The sequence below is a fragment of the Marmota monax genome, unplaced genomic scaffold (assembly GCF_021218885.2).
Source record: "Marmota monax isolate L192 unplaced genomic scaffold, Marmota_monax_Labrador192_F-V1.1 WCK01_AAM20220418_F8-fsc00005, whole genome shotgun sequence".
Classification (NCBI taxonomy): Eukaryota; Metazoa; Chordata; class Mammalia; order Rodentia; family Sciuridae; genus Marmota; species Marmota monax.
Genome location: NW_026692254.1, coordinates 28,285,313 through 28,300,231, shown reverse-complemented (window position 1 = coordinate 28,300,231; position 14,919 = coordinate 28,285,313). Strand labels below are relative to the sequence as shown.

Genomic DNA, 14,919 nt, shown 5'->3' with positions numbered 1-14,919 from the left:
GGATTATAGGTTGCGCCACCACGCCTGGCTATGTTAGATTATTTTGCCCAACTCCAGGCTATGTAAGTGTTCTGAGCACAAGTGTAAGGTAAACTAGGCTAAACTTTATTCAGCAGGTTTAGTCTGATAGCATGCATTTTTTACTTATAATAGATTTATTGCGTGTAACCCTATTTTAAGTTGAGGAGCATCTGTACACTCATACTGTTCTATAACCATCACCTTCATCCACTTCCAGAAGTTACTTAATCTTGTAAAACTGAAACTGTATTTAATAAAAAGTCTTCATTCTCTGCCTCTACCCCCAGCTCATCACAACCACCATTATACTTTGTGTCTCTATGAATTTGACTTCTTTAGATACCATAGCACTTTTGCAAGAAACATATATTGGTTGAAAAGTTGGCTTTGAGTTAGCAAGAAGGTATCTATATCTAGCTTCAATGAGCATGGTGCCTATATCACTGCTACTCAGGAGGCTAAGAAATGGGAATCGCAAGTACAAGGCCAGCCTCAGCAACTTATTGAGACCATGTGTTAAAATAAGAAGTACTGGGAATGTAGCTCAGTGGTAAAGCACTCCTGGATTCAATCCCCAGCACCTACCTCAAAAACAAAACAAAACAAAACCTTAATAATCTCATGAATATCACCTTACCAATAAAAATAAATTTAGTGGTCCCTGCGTTACTCTTAACTGACAAAAGGAGAAGGGGGAGTTATATGTTCTATAAACTTACACAACTTCATTTAACATTAGCAAAATAGGAACTGTCATATAATTTCAGGGAGAATGCCACTATATACCTAACTTTTCACCCAATTTCACATTAAAAGTTCAAAAAACAGACTAAACACACAGGCAGTTCTTCCTGTAACAGCAAGAGGGACCAGAGAACCTTATTAGTACATCTTTACCTAGCCAAGCTCCATCTGTTCTTTCACAATTCTAACACTGTTTTCACTAGTTCTAAGCAGAGCTGTTTCAGCACCCTGTCTCCTGATATCCTCACTCAAATCCCTGACTTATGTTGGACCACATACAGTTATCTCTCAGCTACCTACACTGATAATCATGGCCTGCTGAGCTAGATATGTTCTCCTGGCTTTTGAGACATTTCTTCTGAGGGAGCCCTCTGGCTGATTCAGTGGCATACAACTTTGGAGTAGGAAAAGAACCACAAAGGTTGAATTTTGGGGTAACTTTTCCTTTTATCACTAGTTACTTTTGCTTCCTAGGTACCTCTTTTCATTTTCTCTCAGAGAAAGAATAGCATAATATTATCTGTGCCTACCTTTTTCTCCAAGTCAATTTTTAAAAAAATTAATATGCTCTACAAAGCAGAACTACAGCAAGAATCTTCTTTCTTTTTTAATTTTAATTTATTTATTATTTTTTTAAAAATAATTTTGTATGTTGAGGATTGGTGATTTTCTTTTTTTTAAATTTTCTTTTATTTTTATGTGGTGCTGAGGATCGAACCCGGGGCCTCGCACGTGCTAGGCGAGCGCTCTACCGCTGAGCCACAACCCCAGCCTTCTTTTTTTAAATTTTTGTATATTTTTTTAGTTGTAGATGAACAAATATATATATATATGAGAGAGAGAGAGAGAGAGCGCGCGCGCGCTGAGGATTGAACTCAGTGCCTCACAAGGGAAAGGCAAGGCTTTGCCACTGAGTTACAGCCCTAGCCCCAAGAAGCTTAGTTCTGATCACCTATTAGTTGTTCCATTTCTTTTTTATTTATGTTCTCTACATAAATAAAAAAAATCACTTTACAGAACTAACTGGCCAAGTACCATGCTCTCCCCATTTTTCCAGTAAAAACCCTATAAGGAAGTCTTCTGTCTGTACTCCAAAGTCATTGCTTCTTCCTAAATCTCAAACCCAAGCTGGATACCTCCAAACTGCCATGTACCTGAAATGGCTCAACATGTAACTCACTGCACAGGGTGTTCAACTCTTTTTGGCAGATGGATATGCTTTTGATAAGCCTTTCCTTCAGGCTCTCTTCTTCAGCAATCATCATATCCAGAAGATCCTATAAAAGAGAAAATAATCCATATAAGTTTACAGAAGAAAACCCCAACACCAAAATGTTCATAATACAAAATATCAAGAAAAGGCTTAACAAACAAACAAAAACAGGAAAAGCCTAAAACAAAACAGGAAAAGCTTATAATATCCTAGTGTAGGTGATCATATTTCTCAGATGAGACACCAGCATCCTTATGCCTGACACCAGTATTACTCAACTCACCTTGATATGCTTCTTTACAACCTCAGTTCTTTGTAACCTCTGGTCCTCTGGAATCCCGATCAATTCCCATATTTCCCGAAGGTGATTTAGGGCTTTCTGGAGACATACAATGGACTCCTCTGCGAGTACCTCACTGAAAAACAAAACAAAACAAACTCACCTGTTGCATCAATCTTTGCCTACAGACTAAAAGTAGTATTTTCAGGAACTAAATAGACTATCTTTTCAGCAGCTTTAAAGCTGAATTTAGCTTAATTCACCTCTGACTATTCCTTTTTCCTTCTCCCCCCGTACAAGCCAAACAAAATGCAATATCACAATCCCCATCATGGAAATTCACTCCTTGAATGGTACTCAGAATCTGGGTTTTCATTGATGATTCTACTTTTAACAGTATAATAATCACAAATGCTTTTATTAAAGAAAAATTAGGCAAAATGTCAGCAAAATAAACTAACATGAGTTTGCTGTTAAGAAGCAAGTGATTAATTATTATTATTATTTTCTCGAGGTACAAGGCAAATTCAAGGCCTTGCATATATGACAGGCAAATACTCTGACCTACATTCCCAGCCCCTTATTTTTTATTTTTATTTTTTTTAAGATGTTGATGGACCTTTATTTTATTCATTTATTTATACGTGGTGCTGAGAATCAAATCCAGTACCTCACATGTTAGGCAAGTGCTCTACCACTGAGCCTCAACCCCAGCCCCAGCCCCTCAACTCTTTAATTTTAAACAGAATATAACTAAGTTGCTGAGACTGGCCTCAAACTTGTGATCCTTCTGCCTCAGCCTACTGAGTAGCTAGGATTACTGAGTGCATCGCCACGCCAAGCCTGATCTTATTCTCAAATTACAACTAGTAACCCAAAGTGGCTAAAATTACTAAGATGAATATCAATGTTGGTAAAGATGTAGAAAAGCTGAACTTTCATACATTGCTAGTAAAGTGTATAAATCAGTACAACCATGTTAATATATATTTGCAACATCTATTAAAATTGAACTCACTGTGGTGGTGCAATCATCCTAGCAACTATCATCCCAGCAACTTGGGAGGCTAAGGCAGGAAGATCACAAGTTTGAGGCCAGTCTCAGCGATTTTCAAGGCCCTAACTTAGACTCTGTCTCACAATAAAAATAAAAAATGAAAAGGACTGGGGATGTAGCTCAGTAATAAAGAACTCCTGGGCTAAATCCCAGGTACCAAAAATAAACAACAAAAAACTGAACACAAGCCACACATAATCCCAGAGAATCAGAAGGCTGAGGCAAGAGGTTCACAATTCAAGGCCAGTCTGGGAACTTAGCAAGACACTGTCTCAAAATAAAAAAAATAAAAATAAAAAGAGGTTAGGACATAGCTTAGTAGTAGAGTACCCCTGGGTTCAATCCCCAGTAATGAAAAGGAAAAGGAGCAAGGTACATGCAACATTAATAGAACTAAAACATTTAATTATGCTAAATGAAAAAAGTCAAACCCTACATATCATAATGATTCCATTTTATAACATTCTAGGAGAGATAAAAATTTAGTAAAAGAACCAGGCAGGGTGGCACACACCTAAAATGACTCAGAAGGCTAGAAGATCCCAAATTCTGAGGCCAGCCTCAGCAACAGCCAGATCCAGTCTCAAAAAATTAGGGCTGGGGTTGTGGCTCAGTGGTAGAGCATTTGCCTCACATACATGAAGCACTGGATTCGATTCTCAATACCACATATAAATAAATGAATAAAATAAAGGCCCATCAACAACTAAAAATAAAATAAAATAAATTTAAAAAAAGGGCTGGGGTGTAGGTGTATCTCAGTGGCTCAGCGCTCCCTGAGTTCAACCAGCAGTACAAAAAACAAACAACTTTACTGAAAAAGCAAATTAATTTCTTGAGATCAGGGAAGATCAGCTGCAAAAGAGCAATAGAAACTTTTTGGGGTGATTAAATGGTTCTAGACCTTGATGGAAAATATATAATAGTATACAATTAAAACTGAACATGTCAAATGAGTTAGGTTTATTATGTGTAAATTATACTGTAAATCTTTAGAAAAATAGATAAACCATAAGAAAAACTTAGGAAGCTAGGTACAATGGCACACACTTGTAATCCCAGCAATTTGGGAGGCTGAGACAGGAGGATCATGAGTTCAAAGCCAGCCTCAGCAGGTTCCTGAGTAACTTAGCAAGATCCTGTCTAAAAACAAAAAGAGCTAGAGATGTGACTTAGTGGTTAAGCATCTCTGATTGGGCACAGTGGAACATGACTATAGAAGTGGGATAACCACAGGATGGAGACCAGACTGGGCAACTTACACACGAATTGGTGTGAATATACTATGTATACGACCAGAGGTATGAAAAATTGTGTTCTATATATGTAATAAGAATTGTAATGCATTCCGCCGTTATATATAAATAAAAAAATACAGCTAACATAATGGTAAAATTGTGATTTATCTAATGTCAAGAACAAGACAAAGATGCCTACTTTAACCACATCTTACCGGAAGTATTAGACATCTAAATAAGCCCCCCCTCCAAAAAAAAGGAATAAAAGAAATAAAGATCAGTAAGAAAGTCATAACACAATCTATTGTCAGATGGTGGTGTTTTATTTAAAGTCCTAAGGAATCTACAAAACAACAACAACAAAACCCTGTCTCAAACTAAAAAAATTTAAAAAAAAAGAATGAGAGGCTGGGGATGTGGTTCAGTGGTACAGCATTTGCCTGGCATGTGTGAGGCACTGGATTAGATTCTCAGCACCACATAAAAATGAATAAATAAAACAAAGGTATTAAAAGAAAAAAGACATAGGGGAGGGGAAAAATTAGGATGAACAAAGAAACCAGACAAGCAAGCATGTATCACTGTGTGATTGCCATCAATATAAAGTTCAAAACCTGGGGCCCAAGGTGTAGCTCAATGGTAGAGGGCCTGCCTAGCATGCACAAATCCCTAGGCTTAATCCCCAGCACCAAGGAGGGATGCAGTTCAAAACGAGGCAAAACTAACCTATGCTCTCAGGAATCAGGAGAGTGGTCCCCTTGGTTCTAAAGAAGGAATGATTGGGAGAGGCCACAAAGAAGGCTTCTGGGATACTCACACAGGTGTATTAACTTCGTTAACATTTCTACATGCATACTATTCTTCTATTACAAAAGTTTACTTTAACCAAAAAATTGTTTATCCCAAATATGTATTTAACTGGCATCCTGTATTTTATCTTTAAAAATTATAACCATTTGTCTGTTTTACAAAATATTTAAAGAACAGAGAGGTCTTTCCTATAGATACAACAGGATAACAAAGACTGCCTGGGCACCAGAGAAACTAGACACTAGATGTGCTCTGATCCACTAGCCTAGATCTAGAACCTGGGAACATTCACAAAAACCTTCAGACATTTCTCTAGCCACGAAATCCCATTTTAAAGTTGACTGTTCCTGAAGAAAATTCTACACAAATACCAGTTGCCTATACCAGACAGCCAGTATCAATAACCTGATATAATCTAGTGCTTCAAAGAATTTACTGTGCTTCTTTTATTTTAGAAATGTTAGCAGGTAATAAAGCATTTATTTAATATGATCTCAGTGAACTAAAGTGCAGCTAAAGAACTTCCCCAGGCAAAGACTCTTCACACTTTACTTCAATAACAAGGAGAAACAAGTCAAGATCCTACTATAAATAACTCTCAAGATCTAATCTGTGGTCAATATTTGATATGAATGTAACCCTCATGGTTTGCACACTTGGCTCCTTTCATCTGCCACAGTGTCCTCTGGAAAGCTATGAACTTGTCATAAATAAAGACAGGGACCACCATGTCTTTACCATCTTCATTTTACCAGACCCTAATACATAGAAGTTGTTTGATAAATGTAAAACAAATGGCTTTGAATTCCTATCAAAGATTCCAGATCCATCAGAATTAATGCACTTTCAGATCCTGACAATCAGGTTTATAGGCAAGATCTTGTAATGAAAGTAAAAAGTGATCATTTTTTCCCCCCGAACAGTAGAAAATCCAGTACAATGGGCAAAGAATTTGAGAAGTCATTTCTCCAAAGATATACCATTGCCAATAAACACACAAAAAGATGCTCAACAATGTTAGTTATTAGGGAATTGCAAATCAAAGCCACAATGAGATACCATGGCATAGCCACCAAGATTCCTATATTTAAGACAAATATTAAGTATTGGTGAGAAACTGGAACCCTCATACACTGCTTATGGGAAAGCAAGATGATACAGCTCTTCAAAAACGGGTCTGTCAGGTTCTAAACATTTAAACATTGTTATCATGCAACCCCAATATCCATTACTAGATATTTACCCAAGAGAATTAAAAAGATGACCATACAAAAACTTGTTCAGGAATGTTTATAGCAGCATTACTTATAATAGCCAAAAAGTGAAAACACCACAAATGGGTAAATAACATGTAATGTATTTACACTGGAATATTATCAGGCAATACACTTTGAAAACATTATCTTAAAGGAAGCAAGTCACTAAGGACCACATATTTACGATTCATTTGTGTGAATGACTCCTTTGTGTGAATTACTCAGAATAGAAAAAATAGTTGTGAATATGTAGACCATAGGCTAAAAAGATGATTGACCACTAATGGGGTTTTGGAAGAATGCTGAAAATATTCTAAAACTGCGGTGATAATTACACAACTCTGAATATTCTAAGAATCACTGTATACTTCATGAAGGTAAATTATGTGGTATATTGTCAGGGACTAGAAGGAAATTCTCCTTCAAAGAATAGCCTGACAGCCCCCTGGGAGACATCCTGCAGCTACCTATCTCCCTGGAACATCCTGCGGTTATCAGGATCATCAGACATCTTGCAGCTGGCAGTTTTACCACCCACATCCAGCAATTGCTGATTAGAGAGCTTCCCCATCCCCAGCATATAAATACCCCTGTGTGAACAATAAAAGTTTGCAGCTTGATCAGAACTCCTGTCTTGCTGTCATCCTTTTGTGTCTCTTGTCCCTTCATTCCTGCCCATCTAGGTTCGCTGCCCACGTTGATGTGTCCTGCCAGATGGGACACATACACGTAGCAGAGGGGTGACAGCATATGGGGAGAATCATCAAATCATTTATCGAAAACAGTGGGTGCTGAGTTTCTCACTATCAGAGAAGGGAGTTGCAAATATGGAAAAGGAAAATTTCACATGATGTGTCCTGCCGGACGGACATTTGGCGCCCAATGTGGGGCTCGAGCCTTTGACTGAGAAGGAACGCCGTCCTCCGGGAAGACTTGGCCAAGCGGAGCTAGAGATCGAGAGACAGATCCAGGAGGAGAGTGAGGACGACGAAAGGTGAGTGACCCACCATGGGACAAGCAGTTTCGTCACATGATTTGTTTTTGTCAGGCCTCAAGGAGGCCCTCAAGACACGAGGGGCGCATGTTAAGAAAAAGGACTTAAAATTATTCTTTTCATACATAGGAGAATTGTGTCCATGGTTTCCCCTTGAAGGGACCATTGATGGTAAAAGATGGCTTAGAGTAGGAGACTGTTTAAAAGATTATTATGAATCCTTTGGCCCAGAAAAGGTGCCTGTTCCCACCTTTTCTTACTGGAACTTAATTAATGAAATTCTTAAAAGTTCACCCTTTGACAATGGTACCTTAAAACTTGTCAGGATTGGGGAAGAGGCTATGCAAAAGACCTCTCGTCCCCCCTCGGCATGCCCTTCAGTTAGTATAGACATAGATACTTCTCAGTCTCCCTAGGACCCTGGGAACCTTCCTGGTCCCCCTCAAAATCCCACCCTAATGAATAAGGCTCCAAAGGTTACCAACTGCCTTTATCCAGTTTTAAATGCCGGAGACATATTGACCCCTGGGGAGGAGGCTACCTTGGAGAAGGAAGCAGCTCGCTACCATTCAGAAGACCCGCCACCTCTCAGGACCCTGACACAGCCTATAGGACTTACACATCCACCTCCCTCCTATATCCCTCCTGCCTTTTGTGCTCCGGCCCTTCAGGGGCCAACTGCCCCCTCAGATATTTTTTCTCCACTTCCCTTACCTAACCTGGCTCCCTTGCGCTCCAACATAGATGGGAACAGATCCAACTTTTAAAAGAATTAAGATCCCTTGACTCTGAGCTTCGCTCATTAGCCTTAGGCAAGGAGTCAACCCGAGCTGGCCCAAGGTGGTCTAATACAAAGGCTAAGCCGTGCCATCTGCCTGTTCTCGCCTTCCCAATCACCCGCAGTCAGATAGATAAGCCCGCCCAGGCTGAGGACAAAGAAGAGGATCAAGAGGAGGAAGCGGGGGAATGGCACAAGGAAGATCAGGACTCAGAGGATGAGGAGTTCACCCCTAGGCAGGAAGGAACCCGGAGTGTCTACAAAAAATTAAGCCTGCGTTTTCTTGAAAAACTTAAAAAGGCTTGTGCTCACTATGCCCACGTTGATGTGTCCTGTTGGTCGGGACAGTATATGATATCAGAGCTGTTATTCAAAACATCTGACATATAATCTGATTTTGATTTAGTGATTTCTTTGAAAAACTTAAAAATCTTTGCTAATTAGTCATACAAGTTACTTTTATAAAGTAAAATCACATGAGATTGGGACATTAATTGTGGGTCTCAAATCCAATTAAAACCAAGATAAGCCACCTTGGTTGTGCATGCTCCCAGCTACTTGGGAGGCTGAGGCAGGAGGATTGAAAGTTTGAGGTCAGCCTCAGCCACTTAGTGAGAGACCCTGTCTCAAAAAAAAAAAAAAAAAAAATTGGTACTAGGGATTTAACCCAGGGACACTTAACCATTGAGCCACATCCCCAGCCCCTTTCTTATATTTTAACTATTAGAGACAGGGTCTCACTAGTTGCTAAGGCTGGCTTTGAATTTGTGATCCTCCTGCCTCAGCCTCCCAAGCTGCTGGCATTACAGGCATGTACTACCACACCCGATTTCAAAATAAAATCTAAAGGGCTGGGGTATATAGCTCAGTGGTAGAGCACTTGATGAAGTTGGTTCCATTCCCAGTACCAAAAAACAAAACAAAACAAACAAACAAAAATCTATACGGCAAATAGCAATCTATCTGCTAGACTTCAGCAGCCTAACTAAAAGCAATATTCACACAATTTGTTATAAATTTAACTACTCCTTCAAGTTTATAATATATAACAAATTTTATTTGGTCTGATGGAAGTAGGTGTTTGAAATTTCTAAAGATCCTTGTTAGGACAGTTCACATGACAGTACAAATTTCAAAGAATTAAGAATTAAAAAAATAACATACCAAGCCCTGGGTTTGAACCCTAGCAATACAAAATAAAATGTTTTCCTCTCTTCTCAACATTTAAATTGTACCAATTTTTTCTTTTCATTTGCATTACTTAGCACCTTTCTTATATTTCAGTGTGTTGCCATTCACACTGCCTTCAAAAGAGCCAAATCTCACCTTCCTTAGCTCTCCTCTCCTACCACATGGGTCCAGGTCACCATCTATCATCTCTTACCTGTATGTCAATGGGCTCTTAACTGGGCTTCCAATTTGAGCCAAAGCCTCCTTAAGTTTCCAGTCAGTACAGGTGGAGCACAGGGTTCCATTCAGAACCCTCCAGGGACTTCTCATCCCACTCAAGTTAAAGACTTGGCCTTTCCAGAAGCCCAAGGAACCCAATTCCATTTGATATTCATTTTACCTTCTGACACCAGCACTGACTATCTACTTTAGTCACAGTGGCCTTCTTGCTCTCTGGAATACCCCATATTATACTGCATAAGGGCATTTGTGTTTACAGTTCCCTCTACCTGGACCCCTCTTCCCTCAGATGCTGCACAGCTTGGTTCCTCATTTTAGGTCTTTACTCAAAGATCACCTTCTTAGGAGGCCTTTCCGTGACCAAGCTGCAACTACTTCTTCCTATGCTTTCTTTTTTCGGACCAGAGATGGAACCCAGGGGCATTCAACCCCTGAGCCCTGAACCACATCCCCCAACCCTTTTTGAGAGTCTGTACAATGGATTGAGCCCTGGGGTGCTTTACCAATGAGCTACATTCTCACTCCTTTTTTTGGTGTTGCTGTTTTGAGTTAGGGTCTCCCTAAATTGCTGTGACTTGCCTCAAACTTGCCATCCTCCTGCTTCAGCCCTCAGTCTTCCAGCTGCTGGGATTAAAGGCCTGTGTTACCACACTAGCTGTTTATTACCTTTCTTTTCAGAATGTAACTCCTACGAGGGCAAGGATGTCAGGTTTTTTTTTTTTTTTTTTTTGCCACACTATCCCCAATATTTGAATTGTACTTTGTACATAATATACATTCAAGAAGTATTCTGAAAGAATAACCTGTAGATTTTAAAAAGTTGTATGACTTGAAGATGCTTCAGAGCTATCATTGTGATCCTTGCTAAATGGTTCCCTAAAAGGAGCAAATCTATTTTTTTTTCTTAGAATACATCACTAAATAACTGAAAGTGAATAAAAAATACACAAGGACACAAAAGTTGTAAAAAGAACCATTTTTTCCAGTCTCTTGAACCTAAGTCACTAGACTGGAAAAGATTTCAAGTATTCCTCTCTACATGATTGCCTACTTTCAGTCAACCTTCACTGAGTTACTTCCTTGTTTTTCCCCCTGGACAGTGGTAGACTCTGGAAAAGGTCTGTGAAAACTTCTGTACAACCTGTTTCAGGATCCATAATCATAGTTAATTCAGTGAAAATCTGACACTCATTGTTTCTGAGGCCTATTTCTCACATCCCTTTCCAAAAATGAATACCTGAAATTCAAAAGTACCCCCAAAACCTAGCTTTGGGTTAGAGGAATCCTAGTGGCCTTTAAAAAATCTAATTATAACCATTCAAGGGGAACTTTTTTTTTCTACCTTCATTCAATCACTTGAATACAGAAGATACCTGAGCTATCCATAATGAACTGTGAATAAGATTTTCCTTTAAATGCTATTTAAAATTTTACTAGTCCTCAGAATGCACCATTAGATTAAATGCACAGCAGTTTTAAGATAATTTCCTTTAGATAATAAGATTATTTGTGGAACTAGGACGTATCTCGGTGGTAGAGTGCTTGCTTAGCATGCTGGAAACCCCGGGTTTGATATTTCCAGCACCAATAGGTGGGTTAAAAAGTTATTTGCAATCCACAACCTTATAATACTAAGTTTGTTTTGGCAAGGGTATTAATGATTTAAACTTAATTCCTTAATTCCTATTCCCCTGAGGACAAGCATTTGGAAAAGCCTGATCAGAATTAGTAATCATGGAACCAAGAACCTTAGTGTAATCAGTTTAACCAATTAACTACAAATTATTTAATACGGAATACGCACAATACTTAACCCCCCCGAATGTAAACATCTGTATGATTTAAACACACAACTCCTACACAGATATTGTTCTTATTTTAGAATCGGGAAAATGCATTCGACCTCTTGCCCAATTTCACACGTCTAATCGGATCTCAAACTGGACACTCCCTCCCCAGCAACGCTGGGGAAGCTGTTAAAACGACCATAAGAGAATTCCATCATCAGTTCTTTAATTTGCAAGGAAACTAAGCCGTCTTTCCAAATAAGTAAAGCGCTAACACCGCAGGGCGGATACAACAGAAAGCAAAAGATGTTTTTAAAACTTCACGACTTTAAGAAATGTGAAGCCACAGACCGAGGTTTTGAGGCGGCCTTCAGTGCGAAGGAGCTGCACCTGAGGCGCTGCGGGGCGGGCTCCTGCCTCCAGCCTCAGCCCCAGCTCAGCGGCTCCGACGCCGCGCTCATACACGACACGGGGGTGAGGCTGCGGGACCTCAGAGCAGCGCGTCAGGCTCGAACGTGCACCCGCTAGCCGCGGGTTGATCGGACACCCTAGTCCCAGCCGAGGGGCCTCTCGGACACCGCACCAGCCCAGTACCCGGGACAGGCGTTGCTCCCTCCCACCACATCTCGACTCGCACCTCCTTCTCATGGCGGACGCTCCAAGCAGTCCCAGGGAATCGAGACCCCCGACCTCCTTCACGCGGGTACGAGCGCAGCAACCAGCAACACACACCGAAGTTCTCGCTGTGGGTAGCCGCTCCGCGAGCCGTTGGGCCCCGCGGAATTTCAAATTGAGCTCCGAGGCGGAGCAGCCATGCGATTGGTGCGGCTTCCCATCATTCCTCACGAAGCCCCGCCTCATCCCCGCCCCTCCGCCACGGCGGACTACCTCGCGGGTCTGTCTCCGCCCAAGCAGGAGCTGCGCGCTGGGCGTGGGAAGTGCAATGGGAGAGCATGTTGGGCGGATCTCACGGTCTGCGCGTGCGCTCGGCCGCGGCTGGCTTTACTAGACCAGCTATAGCCTTGAAGTGCATCCTTTCAGAGCTTATGATGTCATCCGAGCCCCACCCGACGCGCGCAGTTTTGATTTCAAGTTTGTGGTGTTTTTAGAGGCCGAGGGGCAGGAGCAGGGAGGCTTGAGAAGCCCACCAAAGAAGGGAAGGAACACTGAGCCCTGCTCAAAGGCTTGGTATCTTTCTAGAGAAGTTATCCCATTTAATCATCACGACAAACCCATTAGGAAGTACTATCACCACCATACAGAGGACGAGACTCAAAAAAAGGTAGAAGAAAAGCCTCCCAAGTCTGAGTGTCTTGTCCAAGGCACACAACTGGTGAAAAATGGAGATCACTGGGGCCTGGTTTTCTTTCAAATTATGTTTATTTAACTGTTATATGAAAATTTTAAGGCTTGAAATTGACGAAGTGTTTTTGTATCATCGTTTTCTCACTGAACTATATCCCTAAATGCACATATCAGATTTTTTTTTCTGTGGCATGTAGATCTCATTATTTAACAAATAATATTAGGATGAATATCCTCATACATAAATCTTTGCATCTTGCATTATTATGACTGATTCATGGAAATGTGATGCCTCCTTTTCGAAGAGGTTGTATTTATTAATTTGTCCTCCCGAACAAGGAAACGCACCCGGAGTACCCACCTCCGATTACCCTCAGCAGTGCCAAACACTACACTTTTAAACCTCTCTGCTCATCAGGCAAAAAAAAAAAAAAAAAAAAAAAAGGGCATTTCCTGTTTGATTCACTTATTTTATTATAATTGAAATGACACATCTTAATGAATCATCATTTCTGTAATTGTCACCCTTTGCCTTTTCCCTAAAGGATGCTTTGCTTCACCTCCAAAACCAGATTTTTTTTTCCCTTTCTTTCAGAAAAATTTCTCATTGTTACTTATAACATTTTTAAACTTGGTGACAGTATACCAAAATTCACACCACTAAATAATAGGGACAATACTCGAAATTTACTGGAACTTTTGATTAATTAACTTGGAAGTTCTTCAAAATGCTTCAAAATTTGTATCTTCAGATGCATTCCAAGGATTAGCATTGTAACTTATCCAGAGATAAGGCAATTTTGCTCTGATGTTCTTAATATCATAGCTTTGAAGCTCCACAAGTGTTACAGCCTTTGCAAAGAAGTCTATTCAGAGAATATATTCAGCACGTAAACTGTGTGTATACCGTGATTCTGACCCTATTACAGGGCCATGTTGTATTTCTACCAAATGGTACTATTCTATAGCACAAATACAATGCACTGTCACTGTTTATTTACTTGGCTATAGAATCCTTCTGAAACCACATATTCCTTCTGTGAACTAACATCTCTGTCAACAGTGTCTTTGATCTTATCCACGAACCTAACATAAGACTGTCAAAAGATTTTTTTTTTTTCTCCTGGTACTAGTGATTGAACCCAGGGGTGCTCTACCACTGAGCTACAACCCAGCCCTTTTTATTTTTTATTTCAAGACAGGATCTTGCTAAATTGTCCAGACTAGCCTTGAACTTGTGCCTCAGCCTCCATGTCACTGGGATTACAGGCCTGTGCCACCATGCCGGCCAGTATCGAAAATGCTAGCTAGCTAGTTGATGCATGTCTTCTCCTTAGAGTGTGCTCTGATACAGCATTATTGTTCTTCTAGTAAAGAATTCAATTACACGTTTTGACTTTCTTTCTTTTGATAAGTGGAAGCACTGTGAAAGGGGAACAGATGGGAAGCAGAGCAACTGGGAGAGACAGTCTTGCAAAAACCCAAGCAAGAGACAACAATAAAGACCTCTGTTGTGGAAATGGTAAGGAGGGGATTAACTAGAGACATTTTGAAATAAGAATCAATAGGACAAGGGGACAGACTAAATGTGAGGGATAAAGGGAAAAATCAGTAATATCAAGGATAGTTTCTTTCACAAAAAAATGAACAAAATTTGAGTAGATGATAATGTCAATTAAAAATGGGAAGAAGAGCAGATTTAGGGCTTTAAAGAGTGGACAAGAGGTTCCATTTGTAACTTTTAGACATTTAGAGTTTGTGAAATGACCAGGTAGGAAATACTAGCGTGAGTGAAGCTTAGCAAAAGCCTGAGATCTGGAAATAGATCGCCACAATAAAGGAGAGAGAGAGATGTCAATAAATGGGACAGGCATACAGAAGTAATCAAAGGAGACAGATGGACAACAAAAATGCAGAACAAAAATGAGTGTCATGAGAGCTGAATTAAGAGAATTTCAAGGAGAAAGAGGTAGTTTCCAATGAGATCAAGTTAGAAAAGGCCTGAAAAGAGATCACTTGGGGCTGG

General features: G+C 40.1%; 1 protein-coding gene across 4 annotated transcripts in view; it reads right to left on the bottom strand.

Moving 5' to 3' along the window:
• The window catches only part of Prc1 (protein regulator of cytokinesis 1), a 29,013-nt gene extending 16,632 nt beyond the window's left edge, over nt 1-12,381 (bottom strand). For all 4 annotated transcript variants that reach the window (XM_046437742.2, XM_046437751.2, XM_046437759.2 and 1 more), the window contains exons 1-3: nt 12,226-12,381; nt 2,262-2,394; nt 1,920-2,042 (exon numbers count right to left, since the gene is read on the bottom strand). In XM_046437742.2, coding sequence (XP_046293698.1) covers nt 1,920-2,042; nt 2,262-2,394; nt 12,226-12,236 — 267 coding nt within the window. In that variant the 5' untranslated portion in view covers nt 12,237-12,381. The remainder of the gene's footprint in view (nt 1-1,919; nt 2,043-2,261; nt 2,395-12,225) is intronic.
• Nucleotides 12,382-14,919: the final 2,538 nt, after the last annotated feature.